This window comes from Ursus maritimus, unplaced genomic scaffold, assembly GCF_017311325.1.
Source record: "Ursus maritimus isolate PB19 unplaced genomic scaffold, ASM1731132v1 scaffold_32, whole genome shotgun sequence".
Taxonomy (NCBI): Eukaryota; Metazoa; Chordata; class Mammalia; order Carnivora; family Ursidae; genus Ursus; species Ursus maritimus.
Genome location: NW_024425786.1, coordinates 27,483,461 through 27,504,441, shown reverse-complemented (window position 1 = coordinate 27,504,441; position 20,981 = coordinate 27,483,461). Strand labels below are relative to the sequence as shown.

At 53.1% G+C, this 20,981-nt stretch overlaps 3 protein-coding genes across 6 annotated transcripts in view; 1 reads left to right on the top strand and 2 right to left on the bottom strand.

The window, feature by feature from the left end:
- The first annotated feature begins 76 nt into the window (after positions 1-76).
- Positions 77-1,667, top strand: EVA1B (eva-1 homolog B). Of its 2 annotated transcripts, none has more exons than XM_040619268.1 (3): positions 77-217; positions 622-725; positions 967-1,667. In XM_040619268.1, the coding sequence occupies exons 2-3, from the start codon at positions 659-661 to the stop codon at positions 1,395-1,397; spliced, it is 498 nt and encodes a 165-aa protein (XP_040475202.1). In that variant the 5' UTR covers positions 77-217; positions 622-658; the 3' UTR covers positions 1,398-1,667. The 2 variants fall into 2 exon arrangements, with proteins under 2 accessions (XP_040475202.1, XP_040475203.1); XM_040619269.1 differs by having other exon boundaries at positions 97-217; positions 653-725.
- An 813-nt stretch (positions 1,668-2,480) lies between these two features.
- SH3D21 (SH3 domain containing 21) lies at positions 2,481-15,896 on the bottom strand. The gene is made up of 15 exons (XM_040619265.1): positions 14,560-15,896; positions 14,402-14,465; positions 14,025-14,143; positions 13,717-13,807; positions 13,487-13,542; positions 13,351-13,396; positions 13,093-13,193; positions 12,889-12,975; positions 12,683-12,725; positions 4,315-4,408; positions 4,167-4,219; positions 3,949-4,043; positions 2,893-3,797; positions 2,744-2,807; positions 2,481-2,666 (listed from the first exon to the last, which is right to left on the bottom strand). Exons 1-15 carry the CDS (start codon positions 14,806-14,808, stop codon positions 2,595-2,597), a joined length of 2,139 nt encoding a protein of 712 aa, XP_040475199.1. The 5' UTR covers positions 14,809-15,896; the 3' UTR covers positions 2,481-2,594.
- A 142-nt stretch (positions 15,897-16,038) lies between these two features.
- THRAP3 (thyroid hormone receptor associated protein 3) overlaps positions 16,039-20,981 on the bottom strand; it is a 63,565-nt gene continuing 58,622 nt past the window's right edge. For all 3 annotated transcript variants that reach the window (XM_040619263.1, XM_008694396.2, XM_040619264.1), the window contains exons 10-12: positions 19,899-20,094; positions 19,306-19,449; positions 16,039-17,594 (exon numbers count right to left, since the gene is read on the bottom strand). In XM_040619263.1, coding sequence (XP_040475197.1) covers positions 17,373-17,594; positions 19,306-19,449; positions 19,899-20,094 — 562 coding nt within the window. In that variant the 3' untranslated portion in view covers positions 16,039-17,372. The remainder of the gene's footprint in view (positions 17,595-19,305; positions 19,450-19,898; positions 20,095-20,981) is intronic.

Below are 20,981 nucleotides of genomic sequence, written 5' to 3'. Positions count from 1 at the left end.
CCCCCCGCCCCGCCTCGCCCCGCCCCTCCTCTTTCCTCGGAGGAAACTTTCCGTCGGCTGGTCCATCGGCCCGTGTCCGGCCGCCGCTGCCGCGGCCTGGGAGCCGAGCGTGGCAGGCGGGGCAGACGGGACCGGACGGGGCGGGAGCGGCCGGGTCCCGGGTGTATGCGGCCGCCGGACGCGCCGGGGCCGGCAGCGGGGAAGCGGGGCGCTGACGGTGAGTGAGCCCGGGCCTCCGGGCCGGTGGATCCCAGTGGGGCGGGCAAGATGGGAGAGGGAGGCGGCTTCCCCTCCCCGGAGCCCGCCCTGCGAGTGGGGAAGGCACTCGCCTCTCGCGCCTCCATCCCACGACCGGGACGGCGAAACCGGGCGTCATGTGGGGACCCCACAAGGGGGCGGAGCCTCCTGCGGCCCACTTCCCTGACCTCTCAAGTTGGAGGGGCGTCTGCGTCCAGGGAAAGGATCCCCCAGGCAGGGCCCGGGTCTGTAACAAAGTTAGGGAGCTGCTTACTCCAGGGCGGACCCTGGGGCTGCTCTTCCAGCGAGGGGAGCTACCGGAGGAAGCGGGGTCAGGATCTACTCTGGGCTGGGAATTGGGATCTGACCTTGCTGACCTCGCAGGCTGACAGGGGGGCTGCCCCTCCGCCCCCAGAGCAGCATGGATGCCCCACGGAGGGACATGGAGTTGCTGAGCAACAGCCTGGCGGCCTACGCACACATCCGCGGTGAGGGCGGGCCCCGGGGGGCACGGGCCCCTCCCTGCCCCTCCGAGGCCCCACTCCACCCCTTCCCTCCCCACCTCCCTGCCCCATCCTCCCAGCCCAATGGCGGCTACCTAATGTCTTTCAAATAAGGAGTACCGCCCTTGCCCCCCAAACTTAGAACCTGGAGTCCTTCCGAAATCGAGTAACTCCCACCCGCCAGGGAGCCAGGGCTCCTCCATGACTTCTGCCCTCTGACCCCCAGCTAACCCCGAGAGCTTTGGCCTCTACTTCGTGCTGGGAGTCTGCTTTGGCCTGCTGCTAACCCTGTGCCTACTAGTCATCAGTATCTCCTGTGCGCCCCGCCCGCGGCCCCGGGCCCCTGCTCCGCGCCGGGACCCCCGCAGCAGCACCCTGGAGCCCGAGGACGACGACGACGACGACGACGACACGGTGACGCGGCTGGGCCCCGACGACACGCTGCCGGGCCCAGAGCTGACCACGGAGCCAGACGGGCCGCTGAGCGTCAACGTCTTCACGTCGGCGGAAGAGCTGGAGCGGGCGCAGCGCCTGGAGGAGCGGGAACGGATCCTGAGGGAGATTTGGCGCACCGGGCAGCCAGACCTGCTAGGCACTGGCACTCTGGGGCCCAGCCCCACGGCGACAGGCACCCTGGGTCGAATGCACTATTACTGACGGGCCCCTTCCGGCTGCCAGGAGCTCTGCGTACTGGACATGTGCATGAACTCACAGCTGCCCCAGGACATTGGGACTGCCCCTGCCCACGGTGCTATGGAGGCCCCGCCCCCACGGCTCCCCCAGTGCTACTGGGCCTGGATCCCCACCTTCTGGGGTCCCCAGTCCTGCCAGAAAGCCCGTGGGGGAGGACAGGATACAGGGTCCCCAGCCCCTTTCCTGGGATCCCTTAAGAGATTAAGTGACCAATGAAAACTGCATTCTTAGTGACTCAGTCTCCCTCTGTTACTTCTGTCCCCAATGTCCTCCAGGTTCCTGCCGTGCAGGGGGCCCCAGATTGAGACCCCACTCGACTCTTTTAACCAGGCTGACCACCCAACACCTCAGCATACATGCTTGCATTCAGTTCACAGGCTGAAAAAACACTCACTCCACCACCTCACAGCCTCACGCACAGAACAAGTTATCACTCGCACTCCGTCCTCACAAATGCATTCCTTCCGCGCGAAGGCCTGGGCGCACTTTGCCCCCGTTTCTACAAATGCTTTAGGATCCTGCATCATAGCAATCGCGCGCACACACACGCACGCGCGCGCGCGCGCGCCAGGGCCCGAGACGCTGCCCTTGACGCTAAGGCACTCTTAGCCCGTATTAACCGTGTGTGCCTGAGCGCGGCTACGGAGTTCGTGTCCGAGAAGAGGCGCGTTCCAGCGAGTCCTTCGGAGCGGACCGTGGGCCAACTGGGAGGGGTCCCGGCCCGAGAGCCGGCCCGCCCACCTCCTCTGGCGCACAGCTGGATTCCGGAATCCGGGCCCGCGGGCTGAGCCCGACCCCGCCTGGGCCCCTCCTGCCGGCCATTTCTCCAGCACCCGGCAGACGACCGAAGGAGACACCCCCCCACCCGCCCCCTCCATCCGGTGGATAAAAATAGCCGCGCGCAGGCCTTGGGAACGGTAATGGGAGCCACATGTTGGCCAGATGTGCCCGGGAGAGACCGCCAGGAATGCGGAGGGCCCGGAGCGCCCGGCCGGCCCCGCCCCCGCCACGCAGGCCCCGCCCCCGCACGGACCAGGCAGGCGCGGCGAGCGCGTACACTGCAGTTTACTTTCTGGCGTTTTCAAAGTCGTGTGCAAGGACGTGGGTGGCCGGAGCCTGACTTGCCCCCAGGTCCCGCCGTAGTCCCTGCCGGGCCCACCCTCAGTGCGTCTGCGTCTGCGCGTGGATGGAGCCCGGGGTCCGGGACTCCTGAGTCCCCTGCTTCATCTGCACCTAGTCGGGAGAGGGCGTCAGGACAGGCCGTCAGGGGAGGCCAGCCTCCAACCCCCTGGGATCCGCACCCCACCCACCTCCAGCAACAGGCGCTTCTCCTTCTCGCTCTTCAGCTCCTCCCAGATGTCGGTCAGCTTCCTCCTGCGGACGGGAGGCCGAGGGGGAGGGGTGGGCTGGGCAGGCTCAGAGCCGCCACCCCCTCCCTCCCGTCCCCGTCCCCACTTACTCCAGCTGCACCCCCATCCGCTCCAGCGACCTCCTTAAAGTCTCCATCTCGTCCTGTAGCCTCATGATATCACCTCTGTCACTTTTACTGTCCGCGAGATTTTGCGGGACCAGGGAAAGTAGGGTGGGAGTCTCTTGGTCTGGAATCGACTTGATAGAATGAGGATTCTTTTGAGCAGAGGCTACCTCTTTGGGGGACACCTGCTCTTTGGGGGACACCTGCTCTTCGGGGGGCACCTCCTCTTTGGGGAGTGCTGCCTCTTCTGGGGTGCCCTCATGCTTCCCAGGTGCCTCCTCGAGGAGGGTTGTAGCCTTCTCCACGGCAGGCATGGACCCTGGCTTGGACTCAGACTGGAATGGGGAGCTGTCCCTCTGATCCAGAGGGTGTGCTGTCATGCAGAGATCGGGCTCCTCTGGCATGTGGGCCTCCCGGGATTGAGCCTCACTGGCCACAAGAGACTTGAACTTCGGCAGGGCTTGTTCCGGAGAGAAGTGATGGAACTCAGTGTTGTCTCTAGCGGAGGCCTCTTCAGAGAGCACCTGCTCAGGGGTCAAGACCTTTTCTAGGGTGGGCGCCTCATCCCCAGAAGGGACCATCTTTGGGCCGAGGACTTCATCCTCTGGCGGGACTTCTGGGGCAGGGGCCTCATCCACAGAAATGAGGCTGTCTGGGCTGGGGGCCTTGTCTAGAGTCAGGCCGTCCTGGGGGGTGGGGTTCTCTAGGACTGGGGCCTTGAACTCTAGAGTCAGGGCCCCCTCTGAGATGGGGACCTTATCCGGAGTCAGGGTTTCCTCTGGAGTGGGGGCCTTATCTGGAGACAGAGTCTTCTCTGGGCTGGGGGTCTTGTCCAGAGTGGGGGTTTTATTCACAGGAGAAGCCTTGGCCAGGCTGTTCTGCTCTTCCTCCTGTGGTGATGGGGGTGAGGTCTCAGCTGAGGGATGGGTATCTTGACATTTTGAGTCAGGTTCCCCTTGGCCTGGGATCCTTTACCCTTCACAACCGTACCCCTGGGAACCAAATTCTGCCCTGTAGTCCCAGTGTCTCAGGGCCTCTTACCTGACTGGTTGCCGAGCGCTGCCGGGAAGCCTGGGTTTTTGATCCCTTTCTCCCAGAGTGGCCTGGACCCCCGCTGAGGAAGCTGCCACCGGAGCCTATGAGAGCAGAACCTCAGGGATCCTGGCTACTCTGACCCAGAGTCTCTCCCCATCTCTCTCCTTCAGCACAGCCAACTCTATCCTTGTCCCCCATTCTTTCCCCGCTGGAGGGAGACCTACCCGAGTCTCGGGAGGGGCGCTTCTGACTGTCTCCGCTGGGTGTCCAAGAAGGCCTGGAACATATCCCCATCAGACCAGGAGGGGGGGGACAGGGAACAGCATTTCCTTTGTACCCTCCTCCTTCCCCCACCCCCACCCTGCTCCTTACTTGGCTTTGCTGGGCCCAGTGGGGGCTGTCACCAGCTTCCTGACTGTAGGGAGGGCCGATTTGGGCATCATCTTTTTTGGTTCCTTAATAGGAGCTGGGAGGGGAGAAGGGACACTCCCTTGTCCATCCATCCAACAGTTGCTGGCCCTGTCCTCTGCATAGGGGACTAGGGACAGGAGATGAACATTTGACTCTGCCTCTTCAGAACTCTGGGGAAGCCGACCACCCTCATGCCACATGAGCACAGGGAACTGTGGGAGCAACCGAAGGGACACCTAACAGGAGACAGTTGTCAGGGAAGGCTTTGGAAACTGGCTCATATCCTGCCAGGTTTTTATCCATACTTTTTTTAAAAAGTAATCTCTGTGCCCAACATGTGTCTCAAACTCACAACCCCGAGATCAAGAGTTGCACGCTCTACGGACTGAGCCAGCCAAGCGCTCCTATCCACACTTTTCTACAACCTGTCCCCTGCTCAGTGCCCATGGCTGCCTCCCTGGTTCAGACTTCGTCGTTTTCCAAGGCCACAGCAATAACCTTCCCCAATCCAATCCACCCTCCCTAGAACTCCTTGGTCTTCTCTATCTCATTTACTCCCCAAGAGATCTCACCTAGGTTTATGGGTTTAATTGGCATCAATAGGCCAACGACTCCCACATTTTCATCTCTGGCCCCTGAACTCCAGATTCCTATCCAATCGTCCCGTTTCCAGTTGGGGAGCTAACTGGCATCACACACTTAGCATATCCAAAACTGAGCTCTCACTTCCCATCCCCCAAAGCTGCCTCTTTTCCAGCGTTCCCCACCTCACCCACTTACCCACTCGCTCAGATGACAAAATGAGTCATCCTTGACCTCTTTCATTCCCTTATGCTGCACTCCCAAACCAGCAGTCAATCCTGATCGCTCCGCCTTCACAACAGGTCCTGAACGCAACCACTTGTCACCACCAGTGCCACCAAGCACTTGAGACCAAGGTGCCACCATCTTCACCTGTACGAGGGCCGCAGCCCCCGACCTGCCTACAGCCGTCAGAGTGAGCTCGGCTTCCATTGGGGAAGCAGACAGAAGCAGAAGTCGAGTATATCGTGTGTGAGAGAGTTCTTGGGTGTTACTGAGGAAGGATAAGCAGGGGAATGTCAATTTTCGATGGGGTGCTCAGAGAAGGCCACGCTGAGAGGTGACAGAGTGAACAGTCACACGCGGTGACGTTCAGATTTGTGGACGCACAAGCAGCCACTCCGGCCTAGGCACGCACACCTGCTGGCGTTTAGACACACACACACACACACACACACGGTATCACGCGCAGACATGCACACGAGTCCCCTGACGGCTCTGACGTCCTGCTCCACTCCGCGCCAGCTGTGTGAGGACCTGGCTGTGTCACTTAACCGCCCTGTGCCCTGGTATCCTCATCCGTAAAGCCCGGGGAACGACAGTATACACCTGGTAGGGCTACTGTGAGGTCCGAGGGACCTCACTCGTGGGAGATGCTTAGAAGAGTCTGGGGCATAGAGTCAAAGCTCAGGAAATGTTCACTATGACTTCAGCTTCTCGTACTTTGGCTGACTGGGGGCTCGGTAGGGCCCTCCCACTAGAGAGCAAGTCTATCCTCTGGAAGATACAATTTTGAGGCACTGTTGGATCTCAAAGAAGTGGGGGAGGCCCACAGAAAAGGGAGGCGCTGAGGCCAGAAAGGTAGCAGGAGGGCCACAGTCCTGTGGCTCCTGAGCCTGGACCTGTGATGAGGAGCCTGTACCCAGGGTGCGCTCCCTCAGCCCCCCACAGGCCCCAAGCGTGGCAGCTACGTGGCAGGGCCACCCCTGCACACCCCTTTCTTCTAGAGGGCTCTGGTGGTTGGTGCCCTTTGGCTCTCGGGGGAAGTAGACCCAAGTCCTCTCTGGAAGAAGTCTTCCCCTCCCGAGGCGGGAACTCCCTCAGGCTGGGATCAAGTCCTGAGCTCACACACAGAGATCACAAAGCACACGGGAAGGCAGGCCACGCGGGCCACGGAGAATGGGAATCAGCAGACACGACGCACGGCAGGGACGGAATTGTCAGAGAACATAGCTGTGCCACAGCAGCGTGCAACAAAGGGGCCATCGGGAATAAACAGGCAAATCTGGGGGGAGGGGGAAGAAAACTGAGCGACTAGGGCTATAAAATAGCATTCTTGAAATAAATCAAATACAATATACATTAAATAGCAGGTAAAACACAGCCAAAAAGCCAGAGAGAGAACTAGTAAGCTGGAAGCATAGTGAGACAAGGAGCAGAACATTTGAAAGCAGTGGTAAAAAGAACGGAAAATGAAAGGGGGTTTGGCTACAGCTGAATGACGCGCTAGACAAATCCTCACCTCACAAGGCAACTAGAAAGCTGGACAAAGCCACCATTTCCGTGCTCTGGAAATTGACCAAAGGCATAAGATAACCTGAGACGCATTTCCGCTTGATGGCATCCTGGCCCGCGCCTGCCCCCATCCGTGCCCCTGCCCCCGCCAGCCTGGTCTATGCAGACTGCTCTGCAGTGTAGGGCCAGCTGCAAGGACCGGCAGCTTCACTGCCACAGTGGAAGGGAGGTCACTCAATTTGGGGGGATGTAGCCTTGGAATTGGCACTGGTTTCATAGCTAGGACACCAAAAGCATGAGCAACCAAAGAGAAAATAGAGAAATGAGACTTCCTTCCGATGTAAAACGTTCGTGCATTAAAGGACAGCAGAAAGAAAGTAAAAAGACAACAGGATGGGAGAAAATATTTCCAAAGTCTGTGCCTGATAAAGGACATTTCTCAAGACCTATAAAAAAAACTCTAGAAGTCAATAGTCAAAAGTCAAATAACCCAATTAAAAAATAGGCCAAAGATCCAAATAGACATTTCTCTGAAAGATACACAAACTGGCAATAAACCTATGAAAAGATGCGCAACGTTGACGTGGGCAGAGGAAGGTGGAGCAGAGCCGTGAGATGCCACCACACACTGACAAGGATGGTTATAATAAAAAAGAGAGGAACAGGGGGCGCCTGCGTGGCACAGCGGTTAAGCGTCTGCCTTCGGCTCAGGGCGTGATCCCGGTGTTGTGGGATCGAGCCCCACATCAGGCTCCTCCGCTATGAGCCTGCTTCTTCCTCTCCCACTCCCCCTGCTTGTGTTCCCTCTCTCGCTGGCTGTCTCTATCTCTGTCAAATAAATAAATAAAATCTTTAAAAAAAAAAGAGAGAGAGAGGAACAAATGTCGTGAGGATATGGGAAACGGTAGAACCGTCATGCATTGCTGGTGAAAACAGTGCGACAGTTCGTCCCAAAGCTAAACACAGAGCAGTCACAACACCCAGAAACCCCTTTCCTAGGCATACACCCGAGAGAAATGGAAACAGGTCAACACAAAAGCTTGTACACAAATGCCCATACCCCAAAAAGTAAAAACAACCCAATGTCCACCTGCAAACAGATGGATAAAATGTCATAACTCACACAACGGAATCTTATTGGGCAATGACAAGGAATGAAGTACAACACATACTAGAAAATGGATGAACTTGAAAACATGAGGTATAATAGAAAAGGTTTTTCTCCGGGTCATGAGATGGAGCCTCGCATGGGGCTCGTGGAGCCTGCTTGGGATGCTTTTTCTCTCTCTCCCTCTGCCCCTTCTTTCTCTCTCTCTTCCTCACTCTAAAAAAAGTTTTCTTTTAAGTATTTTAATACATTAACTCTCTGATGAGACTGAACAAGAAAAAAGAGGAAAAAATAATTATGAGAAATGAAAAAAGACTAAGTGCAGATATAGATTATAAGAGAATATTATGAATAACTTTACACAAATAATTAGAAAACACTGATGAAATGGTAACTACAAATATAATTCATTAGGGGCGCCCGGCCAGCTCAGTCAGGGCAACGTGAGACTCTTGATATCAGGGTTGTGAATTTGAGCCCCACGCTGGGTGTAGAGATTACTTTAAAAATCAAATAATTAAAAAAATAAAAATGAAAATAAAACCGATGCAAGAATTTTAGATCTCTGGCCAGCCATGGTTACCCAGGGACCAGGAGAGTGTTCCAAGGTGAAGCCAATTGAACAGCAGTTGTAAAGGGGTCTTTGCAAATGTAATCAAGTTAAAAGGAGGTCACACTCTATCAGGGCCCTAAACCAATGACTGGTGGCCTTATTAGAAGAGGAAAATTTGGACACACATACACTGCAGACCACAATGTGAAGACAGGCAGAGAAGAGTGGTAGATATATCCATAAGCCAAGGATTGCCAGCGACTACCAGAAGCCAAGGACAAGGAAAGAGATGCTTCCCCTAGACTCTTCACAGAAAACAAAGCTATGCCGACTCTTGATTTCGGATTTCCAGCACCCAAAACTATGAGAGATTAAATTTCTGTTCATTTAAGCCAAACAAAACAAAGAAGAGAAAGAAAAAGAATTTCAGCCAAATATTAAAGAAATTAAAAAAAAAAAAAAGAAAAGGGAAGGAAAAAAGAAATTGAAGTGGCTTAAAATCTTCCCAAGAGTTGTACACTCTATGGACTGAACCAGCCACGTGCCCCTACAATGATTCCCATCTTTTTAGGATCTACCAGATAATTAAAAAACAAAATGTATACCCCTTAACTCATTTATGGGGCCGGTATGATATTCATAATCAGAGGACAGCAAAATAAATGCAAAAATCTTAAGAAAAACTGGAAAAATATTCCAACAGTATATGAAAAGAAAATAAAACCATGATCAATTTGAATTTAACCCAAGAATGCAAGAGTGGTAGAATTAGAAAATTCTACAAATGTCATTTATCACATTGACAGATTAAAGGAGAAAACCAAGGGAAATCATTTCAAAAGGTTCATATAAACAATTTGAAAAAATTCAGCACACACTCTTGATAAAAATTCTAAATAAACTAGAAATAGAAAGGCCCTTTCTTAATCTGACAAAAAATGTATCTAAGAAAGGATCTAGAGGTACCAGGGTGGCTCTGTCAGTTAAGTGTCTGCCCTCGGCTCAGGTCAAGATCTCAGGTTCCTGGGATCGAGCCCCATGTCGGGCTCCCTGCTCAGCAGGGAGTCTGCTTCTCCCTCTCTCCACTCATGCTCTCTCCCCCCTCTCTCTGTCTCTCTCAAATAAATAAATAAAATCGTTAAAAAAAAAAAAAAAAGGTCTAAGTAAGTCTCACTGTTAAAGAAGAAAAGGTGGAAACATCCCACTTAAAATCAGGAACACGGTAATGATGTTGGTAATGATGTTGTCATGGTAATGACAACTTCTATTAATAGTGTGTTGAGCCCCTAGCCACTATAAAAAAATAAGAAAATAAAATGAAAAGACATAAAAAGTGGAAAATATAGAGCAAAATTGTCCTTAGTCACAGATGACATGACTGTCTCCATAGAAACCTTATTAAGAAGCTAAAGATAGGGGCAGCTGGGTGGCTCAGTCGGTTAAGCATCTCACTCTTGGTTTCAGCTCAGGTCATGATAACGAGCCCCACATTGGGTTCCACATTCAGCAAGGAGTCTGCTTGAGATTCTCTCTCCCTCTCCCTCTGCCCCTCCCACCCGTGCTCTCTCTCTGAAAGAAATAAATAAATCTTAAAAAGCTGGGGGGGGGCGGGGGGCACGCCTGGCTGGATCAGTTGGTTAAGCGTCTGCCTTCGGCTCAGGTCACGATCCCGGAGTCCTGGAACCCAGCTCCACGTTGGGCTGACTCCCTGCTCAGCGGGGAGTCTGCTTCTCCCTCTGCCCCTCACCCCACTCATGCTCTCTCTTGCTCTCTCTCTAGCTCTCTCTCAAATAAATAAAAAATTTTAAAGGTTTATTTATTTATTTGACAGAGAGAGAGAGAGCACAAGGACGGGGAATGGCAGGCAGAGGGAGAGGGAGAAGCAGGGTCCCCACCGAGCAAGGAGACTGATGCGGGGTTCGATCCCGCGACCCTGGGACTGAAGGCAGATGCTCAACCACTGAGCCACCAGGCGCCCCTCAAATAAATAAAATTTTTAAAGAAGTATCTACAGATAAATTATTAGAAATAATCAGTTTTGGGGTGCCTCGGTGGCACAGCGGTTGGGCGTCTGCCTTCGGCTCAGGGCGTGATCCCGGCGTTATGGGATCGAGCCCCACATCAGGCTCCTCCGCTATGAGCCTGCTTCTTCCTCTCCCACTCCCCCTGCTTGTGTTCTCTCTCGCTGGCTGTCTCTATCTCTGTCAAATAAATAAAATCTTAAAAAAAAAAAAATCAGTTTTTAGCACCATGACTGGCTATAAAATCAATATATAAAAATCAATGCATTTCTACATTCCTGAAATAAACAGAAGGATATTTTTAAATAAAATTTAACAAATATTAATTAATTAATTAATTAATTTTTTAAGATTTTATTTTTAAGTAATCTTTACACCCAACACGGGGCTTGAACTCACAACCCCGAGATCAAGAGTGGCACGCTCCACCAATGGAGCCAGCCAGATGCCCCTATCTAATTTTTTAAAAGACACAAGAAAAAAATCTGAGGTATCTAGAAATAAATCTTGAAAAAGTTGTGTAAAACTCACAAACAGAAAGTAATATGTGGTGCTGGAACAATTCATTGCCCATATGGAAAAAGGTATAATTGGGTCACTCATTAAAAATCAATGCCATTGAAGATAAAGGCACTTAAAAACAAAAGGCAACACTTTAAAAGTTTTAAGAAAATATAAATGACTTTTTCTGAATTGGAGTAGGAAGGATTTCTTAGACAAGGAAAAACCTGCTAACCATGAAAGATCGATGTCTACACTAAAATTAAGAACTCCTGTTCATCACAGAACGCCATCATACAAAAATCAATGTCAAGCCGCAATGAGAGAAAATATTTGTAAGGCGTATAACTTGCAAGGGATTGGCATTCAGTATATATAAAGAACTCCAACTAATTATAAGTAACCAGGGAAATGCAAATGAAGTCACAATGAGATGCTATTTTGTACCCAGTAGATTCACACGCAAAAAAGTAAATTCTGATAAAACCCAGTGTTGACGAGGATTTGGAATAACAGGATCTCCTACACCGATGGAAGAACGTTAAAGTGTACAGTCACTTTGTTTTTTTTGTTTTTTTTTTTAAAGATTTTATTTATTTATTCGACAGAGAGAGAGACAGCCAGCGAGAGAGGGAACACAAGCAGGGGGAGTGGGAGAGGAAGAAGCAGGCTCATAGCGGAGGAGCCTGATGTGGGGCTCGATCCCATAACGCTGGGATCACGCCCTGAGCCGAAGGCAGACGCTTAACCGCTGTGCCACCCAGGCGCCCCTAAGTGTACAGTCACTTTGAAAACCCAACTGACTTTATCTCATAAAAGTTGAACATTCACATACCCTACAATCTAGATGCCACTCCTAGGATTATATTTTAGGGATGATCGGACCTGCACACCAGAACACAGACTCAGAAATGGTCATGGCAGCAGTATTGGTTGTAACGAAACTAGTAACGAAACTAGAAACCATGAGAATGGCTAACATCAGGAGGAGACCAGATACATACATAAACTGTGGTAAATTCCCTACAAGGAATATTATTCAGCAGAGAAAAAGTAATGAACTTACATCTAGACACAACATGGATTACTCTGAGAAATATAATGATGATGATTGGAAACAGAAAGTCCCAAAGACTATAAACATGATATCATTCTTATCAAGCTCAAAAACAAGCAAAAATTAATCGGTACATTATTTAGGCACACATATAGGTAAATAAACTTAAAAATTCAAGGGAATTATAAAAACAAAATTCAGGATAGCGGTTATCTTTTGGGGAGGAGGGTAGGGAGCAGATTGGGAAGGAAAAGAAGCACACAAACCATTAGCAATACTCTAGTTTTTGGGTTTGGTGACAGATCGTGAATGTTCACGGGTCTCCATTATTAAGTTTTAAAGCACATTATGTGCGGTTTTGGCGTGTGTGAAACATTACATTAAAAGATAAATAAAACATCCCCACAGAACTATTCACTGACACATTTACATGATATGCAAGCAAACACACAACACAGTCTGAAAGACACAGACACATTGACCCATATATTTCCTTACAAAATGAAACAAATTTCAACACATTGATAGCCACATTCTCAAAACACACAAAGAAATATGAAAACACACAAACTGACCCAGTCCTGCACAATGACCCACATATTTACCTGCCAGGTTCTTAACCCAGGGAGGCAGCTCCTATGGGACTATAATACTGCACCACTGGGGAGCTGTGGGTGTTCATGGGCAACTGAACTAGTGGGGCCCCAGAGAACAAAATCCCACCCCCAACCCCCGCCCAGATCCCAGGCTTCCCAGGCATCCTGGGCACCCACCTGATTCCCGAGACACCACTTTCCGTGGGGTCAGCTTCTTGATCTGTGAAGAAGAAAGTTATCGGAATCTGAAGAGTCCCCACATTTCTAGATCGACCCTCATTTAGAGGTAGCCTAAATGTCCACTGAGCACCACCCCCCCAACTTTGTCCACAGTAGCCTGCCCGCCCCCCACCCCCAACCTCAGTGCCTGGCTCCATACTCACTGGGGGTGGGGGGAGCACAAAGTTGTCGGGGAAAACTCCTCTTCTGCCTTGAGATTCTCCTTCCCACCAGCCCTTATCCTCTGTGGTCTGGGAGAAAAAGACACCATGGCAGGTGAGCCGGATCCCCAAGCTCCCTCCTTCCCAGGTCCCACAGCTTCTCATCGTGCCCTTCCTGGCCACCTCCCCTGCCCTGTGCTTTCATACCTTCCTCAGTACTTTCACCTCGTCCCCCCTCCGCAGCGCCAGCTCATCCGGGGCCTCAGGCTGGTAGTCGAACAGGACCCTGTAGATCTCAGGGCGGGAGACTGTGGGGGAGGGAAGGGTCAGTCCGGTGAAGCCAACTCCTCTCCCCAGATCAATCAGGCATTCCACCCCCCATCAGCTTAGTTGGGTGTCCCCCTTCCCCAAGTCACGTAGGCTTGAAGGAGGGTGTTCCGAGGAAACCTTTGGCTGGGTGCTCACCTGTCCGCAGGTAGTCTGGAGGGCTGTCATAGGTCAGACTGCTCAGCTAGTGGGGGCAGGGGGAGGGAGGAATAAGCTGAGCCCCCACCCCGCCAAGAGGAACTCACCGCAACCAGGCCCACCACACCCAATTTACCTTGGGAGGCCGCTGGGTACCAGGGCTGACTGAAGGCATGTCTGGGTTCCCGAGGCCTGGTGGGGACAGTGAGGTTAGGGGGTGTGCTAATTCAGTTTAGATCATGGGAGAGGTCAAAGGGGTCACAGGGTCAGGATGTGTGGATAACAGGCTCAGGCCACTGGGAGGGTCACTGGAGAATGCAGAGTCTGGTCACAGGGGTTCACGGGGTCACAGGGTGCAGGTCTCACTTGGGGGCCCACTGTCCAGCAACTCCACAAAGTTGGATGGCAAGGCTCCCAGCTGCCCGTTCTTCTTCCCCAGCCACCAGCCGTCCTCAATCTGGGGAGGAGGAGGACGCAGGGCCATCTGGTTCTGCCCCAAGGGTTTCTCGAGAACTCTTCCACCCTTGTTTCTGCCCCGATTCCGCCCGAGGCCCCCCTCCTCCCTTGCTCCTTCACTTTCCCATCTCTGCGCCCCTCACCATCCCCAAGGCCCGCACCCTCTCTTCACACACCCCTCATTCCACCCAAAGCCTCTCATCACTTCGTCTCCGCACCTCCTTTATCACTTCCACAATCTCCCCAGCTTGCAGCTTCAGCTCGTCCGCCTGCTCCGGGCTGTAGTTGAAGTTCACCTTGCACCATCTTTGGGGGCCCCGAGATTTGGCGGGGCGACCTGGGGTCAGACGAGAGAGAGAGACAGAGGCCGCTGGAGCCGCGCGCCCCCAGTCCTCTGAGCTGGGAGAGAAGGGGGCCGGGAGCGCCCCTGCAGCAGCTCCAGGCCCCGCCCTAAGGCGGAGCATTGTACCCAAGAACCAATCACAGACCGCGGAGTGCCCGAGCGGCCCCACCCAGAGCCGCGCCCGACACGGCCTGCTGGGGGCGGCCGGAGCCACACAGGCTCCGCGCGCCCGTCCACCGGCCTGGCGCTCACCTCGGCGGCGCGCACAGCGCGGGCTCGGCGCCTCCCCGGCGCCGCACAGAGACTCCGGGATCTCCTGTAAATGAACGCAACGAGACGGGGGAACAGCTCTAAGCTCCTGGGGGCACGCATTGAGACCCTCCTCCACCCGACCTGCGGCCCGGCCTCACCTGCACCAAGCGCTCGGGAAAGAGACCGCAACGACCCCCCAGCTCTCCGCGCAGCCAGCCCCGTGCGGGCCCCTGGCACACCTGCCGGACCACGTCCCCGGGCGCCAGACTCAGCTCGTCCTCCTTCTGCGCGCGGTATCCGGCCAGGACCAGCACCTCTGCGGGCGGAGGACGGGGCGGGGGGGGGGCGCAGCTCAGAAGGGACCGGTCTGGCCACACTGGCTTAGGCGCGAGTCCCGGGCTCCGCATAAAGGACAGCGGGAGAGCGGGGTGGTGGTGCAGTTTTCTGTTGCCTTTTCCGCCACCCCAAACCCTCTGCACATACCCATAGCTTCCGGGTCTCGATCCAGAGCGGGACTGGGAGTATAGTGGTGTCCCGCAGGCAGCCGAGTACTGGGCTCGGGTGGGGTGGGACGAGCTGCGTGGTTGTGAAGCAAAGGAGGCGGGGACGCTAGCGGATAGGTCGGCCCCAGGTGCTGGGAGTGGGTGTGGGAGAGGGGGTGGCCCGGCTCAGCAGGTTCGGCCCCCAACCCTGGGGTGAAGACTCCAGGGTCTCTGGCTAGTGCTGGGGCCACAGCTCCCGCACATGCTCTTCCTGGCCTAGTCACTTAACTTCCAGTCTAGCCGCCTCTCCTCTCTCTGTCGTAGCCGTAGGCCCTGAGGCTCCCACCCACCCCTGCCACAAAGCCTTTCCCAGTCTACCTTCTCCCCGCTGGCAAGCTTTGAGCTGCAGGGGAAGAGGCGGGAGAGGCACATACCAGGGTGGGGCCCCCAGCAGGCAGCGACTGCTCTGAGGCAGGCCCTGGGTGGAGGGGGTGGCTGCTCTTGTGCGCACAAGACTACTACTGATTCCAAATCTCTGCTTTCCCTGGAAGGCAGGTTCTCCCCATAACCCCACCCCAGGTCAGAGGAGGAGTGCAAGGACTCCTGCTTCCGGCCATAAAACACATCCAGATTCTCCTTGGGAAAGGGCAAGAGAAAAGGAACTTCAGGAGCTTTTGAGGCTTCTGCTCACAGCCAAGGCCAGAGCCAGCAAGTTGGCCTGAAGTTTAGGGCCCATCTGGTGCCAGTCCCATCCTGGCTGGGCTTTCTGCTCAGTGGTGAACACAGAAGGCCCAGCTTGTTATCCACGACCCTTGACCCCTGCCCCACCACTTTGGAAACCAAAGTCCTTGTCCGTAACACCACAGTGAAAGAATGTGGTTCTCTCGGGGTGTCCAAGGTACAAGATGAGGCAAACCCACAAGGGTGGCAATGAGTTATTAGCCAGCAAAGGGTGGCTCAGTCTCCTCCCAGAACAACTGAACATGGCACTGACCAGGATAGGACTAAGCGACGGGCTCAGAGGCAGCCCTGAGAGGCATTTTGTCTTTCAGTTTCCCTGAAGCTGCTACAGTAGGTACCTCCCCCCCAAACACACACACACACACACACACACACACACACTAAGGGTGACAATGACCAGAGTCCATTTACATCTGCCTTCTTCATTTATTTTTTTATTTGCAGGAGGAGTTGAAACAAATTTTAAGGGTGTTTTCATTTTTTCCCCTAAACATGAATCATTCAAGTAAAACCAACTTAACTATAGAAATGTAGCAAAGTAAGGGGAAAGAAGCACAACAACCCAAGAGGCAAAGGTTGGGGGGGAGAAGAGGTGGGTGCAGTCCGCATATAACATATGCATAAACGCCATGAGTCACCTGCTCAGGACCGCCCCCCAGAAGGCAAGCACAAGGACCCATTTTAAGAGGATGTTTTCCCCCCAAACATCCAAGAATGTTTCAACTTAAAGCTTAAGGTTAAAAAAATAAAGGAAAAGAAAAAACAAACCCCCACAAACCACCCAGCCATAACCACCTTCCTTAATCGATCATAGGAGTTTCTTTCATTTTATAAAAAGATTAATAAAAAATATTGAAAAAATTATTTTCTCATCTTATATTTGTAAAGATAATAGAATTCAGAAGTTTCTTAGAAAACAGACCAGAAACTGCCATCCAGTTTCCACCCCTGTTGAGAGGATCAGCAGGACTACAAAGTTTGGGATACTGGAGCTGCTGGTGGAGAATGGGATGCCCAGCCCAGAAGAAATCAGAAAATATTGGGGTGGGGGGCACGTGGGGTGTGGTTAGCAGCACACCATGGGACACATGGCTGTGCAGAAAAGGGGAACACAAGGTGGTCAGAAAGGCCTTGAACTCCTCCTCGACATACAAAACCGATTTTTACAAAGATCCAAGCAGTTTGGTCCCAAACTGAGGTGAACACTTCAATGTTTATTCACATGCTTTGTTTTCTCTTTGAAGAATCAAAGTTGCCCAAATTAAATCTTTCTATTATTACTACATATGCCTAAAAAAAAAAAAAAAAAAGAAGAAGAAGGGCTTTTAAAATCAGGATAAGGGAGAAGAGATTGAAAATCATCAAATTAGTCCTCTTAGCTCCAAATGAAAGTAAGAACAAAACTGTTGGTTTCTAATAGGGAACAAACCAAAATCCAAGTATCGCTCTCCCCTCCCTACCCCAGCCCCCACCCCACACACCAACAACAAATGAGAAACACAGCTAAAGCCCAATGTGTTGTGTTCTGCTCAAGGGCCGGGCCTGACCCCAGCTCCTCGGCCGGCCGCCTCTGTCCAGTGGGACGCAGCGCCAGGGATGCTTTCGGCTGTAGTAGGATTCTGCGTGGCTGGCTGGTGGGGGGTAGGGGTGGGATTTTTGCAATCTTGAGGCTCCTCTGCTTTGCTCCTCACCAGCCATCTTCCCAGCGCCCTCTCTCCCCTGGGCAGGGGCTCCCATCAGAGTGGCCCCTACTCAGTTGTGGGCTGTAAATTGTCCTTCTCTTCTCGGTTCTCTGTCCCACTCTCGTCGTCTTCAATCTCCCCTTCCTCCCCACTAAACTTGTCGTGGGCCCATTTGGGGCTGGTGCTGGATTTCCGGAACATGAACCGGCCTCGACCCCGGGGGAAGGCTCCTCGGCCCCGGCCCCGGCTCACCCACTTCTCACTGCCTTCACCTTCGCGGTCATCGTGCTGAGAGAAAAGAAAACTGCCATCAATCCCGGAGTGAACGAGAGTAGCCAGAACCCTCTTCTCATGCAAACATGACTTTCTCAAACCAGCCTTTTGCCCCATCCCACCTTTTGTTCCTTTTCCGTCCTCCTCCCAGTCCCCTATTCCAAAAACGCTACTGATTCAGATCAGAGAGAATATTCCACTGGGTGCCTTAGGAACTCTGAGGCAGTAGCTAGTCATTACAATAACGATGATAAAACCTTCACTGAGCCCTGACAGACCTTCACCTGCATTATCTCATTTAATCCTCACATCCTACCCGATCAGCAAAGGAACTGTAGGGGATTCCAGCTCTCAAAAGACGGGTCTGAGAAAGCCAAGCACACACCAAAACACGAAACTATGTCTGGTCTGGGATGTCAGGTGGCTCACTGGGGCGCAAGCTCCCACCCCCCAGCCAAGAACAGGCAGCGAGACCAAGGGCAAAATGACCTGGTCATGGTCTCAGACCTGTGAGCGGCAAAGGCAGGACCTGGAACCCAGCCTCCCACCTTCCATCTCCCCTCTGTCATTTCATGCAAAGAGGCAGCGTGGCAGAGCAGGAAAAAACCCCAGCCTGCATCTCAACCCTGCTCTGATGACCACACGAGAGAGAAGGGCTCCACACAAAGAATGAGTGAGAAAGCACTCTGAAAACTAGAAGCTGCTGTTGTTACACCTCATCAGCCCCATGGCTTCAAAAACTCTAAACCGTCCCAAGTAGGACCTTAGGCTCCGGGGGTCAACTCATCGAGAGGGCCAGCTGCTTCCTGCCAGGGCTGCTCGTTCAACAGCCTAAATGCAGGAGGCCAACAATCCTCCTTCAGGCGGCAGATGGGGAGAGGGAGGAGGACTCGGATGGCCTTTACCTTCCCCCCGTAGCAGTGCCACTCCAGTACCTACACTCGAGACGCAGGGCCAAGGGCCCCCTCGGAGTCTCAACGCAGCTCCCAGCCTCCCCAGCGAAGCAAAGGTGGCTATGCAGTCATCTACAAAACCTGTTTCCCCAGCCATGCAGCTGACCGCACAGACCAGCGCCAGCCCTTCTTGTGGGGGATGAAGTCTCAGGTGCAAGTTTACCTTGGTGACAACACTCAGAGTCCCATCTGCTTGCACCTGAGCCTGCTGCTGACAGAGCAAGGCTGAGAGACCTTACTCCCTGGCAAGGTAATCCAGCCTAGAGGAGCCCCAACGTGAGGGAGGAAAGGAGACCCAGAAAGTTCCTGCTACCTAGGAGTGACCAACAGAAGCCCCAGGGACATTTCCTTCTGGAGACAGATTCCCCTCCCTCCAAGAGATTCTGAGCTGTCTTTTCTGTCTATCTTGCACTAGGGACTGACAGACTGAACTGCGGACTTGGGGGAGAGTTAGGACTCCATCCCTGGATGAAGGCTGGAGGGCGGCCGAGGGTGGGTTGGCAATCAGACAAGCTCATAGACTCGAAAGGCCAGAGCAACCGTTCTTGCTTCTCCTGGAATCCATACACCTCCTAGATGAGGCCAGGATACCATCTCACAGGAGAACACTCCTCTTGCCAGCACCTCACGGTCCCACAAGTACCCCCCACCCCCGCCCAGTACGCCTGCACACACATCTAATCACAGTCCTGGACAGACCAATTAAGCCTTGGTATCAGCCACGGTGTGCGCTGGAGGCCCTCTGGCCCTTCCTGCTTATCCCAGACACATACCAGGTAATACTTCTTGCTTTTAGGCGTGTACTCGGGGTCCCACTCCTCCTCCCGGTTTCTCTTCTGAAAATCGTTGTTGCTGTTGTTGTTGTTGTTACCGGAGTAGGTGCCTCTGCCCCAGCCTCTGCCTCTGGCTCGAAATTGCTGTGGCATCAATGGGGGAAAGAAACAAAGGACTGCGTCAGGAGTGGAGAAAAACCACTCCCTGCCTTCTGCCCACACACTTTTCTGGCACAGAGCAGACAGCAGTCCTCTAGTCAATCTGCTGGTCAGCTGGTTTCTAGCCATTCTGCTACAAACCCTTTCTGCTCAAGTCTGCAGCCCAGGCAGAGGACTACACGGCACAAGGCCCTCCCTACAGATGCAGCAGCAGTCAAGGTAAGTGGGGAAATTCGGAAGCCAGAAGCCCCGAGTGGCTTTCTAGGTAAGTGATTACAAACAGAATAATAACTAAAAACAGAAAGCTTGGGGACGAGGGGCACCACAGACTCGGGGACGTAGAGCCTGGATTACCTGCAGCAAGGGCAAGAAAACTAGTAATCTCATCATCACATAACTAGAATTGGGAGCAGGGAGAGGGGGCAGGATCTTACGAAGGTCCCTCGAGCTCTGCCGCCTCTCTCACTTGGGCCCACGAAGTCTTTGGTCCCTAGTCTTGACTTGTCAAAGCCCGTGGTGCTCTCTTCCCTCTCCTCCGTCTCTTCAGTGTACTCTTCCGCTTTGTAGGAGTGGGATGACTGGGAGGAGGAGGAGGAAGACCTGGACCGGTCTCGTGCTCTCCGGTGCTTCCTACGAAAACAGAAGAGGCAGCAATTTAAATCACTCGGTGCCAGGGGACAGCCCTTGGCTGGGGCCTCACTGGTAAGATGCACAGGACAATCAGGAGCGTTATCTGTGATAAAGACACTGAAGACAGGTAACCTCAAAACTTGCCCCCAACTTACCCACCCAGGGTACCCAGGGCGCTTCCTCTCAATTCTGAGAGTCACGGTCAGTGACACATCTATGTCTTAGCCTGTGATGAACATGGGACATATACAGCAGGAGGAAGAGAGCATGGCCTGTATAATCCATACGCACGAACTAGAAAGGCAGAAGGAAGCTAACACTGCACTGGAAGCCATGATGTACTGGGTACCGGGACGGAGGCTTCACACCTTACCATTTGTTTTGTGCTTTACATTACTTTCATTTCTCGTAGGAGGAACAAGACCTGCCTAATGGGCCTGTTCTACAGACCGAACGAACAACATGCCTAAACACTTTACGGTGACAAAGCAGGCATGCAGTAAACGGCAACCCTGATTATTTAGTAGTATTCCCCCATTTCATAGGCAGAGGAGATTCAGGGTGACCGAGCTGAGCAGAACCTGGGCTCAAACCTAGCTCTAATTATACCACTACTCCACATACCACCTCTCACTGAGCTCAAACAGGGTGAGTTATTAAGCACAGGATCTGGCAAAACTCTTCCCAGAGTGATTTCCCGCCCTTCCCTTCATCTGAGAGAAATTACAGACTAGGGCAAATGAGCATACTACAATGAGTCACTGTCTATGTACTGGAAGTCAGTGCCAGCCCCGCCATGTGCTCATGGAGGTTACTGGCTGCCTGTAAGGTGGCGGAAAGGCCAGGCTCCCAGGAGCAGAAGATGACTTATGGGGAGAAGCCGGCCA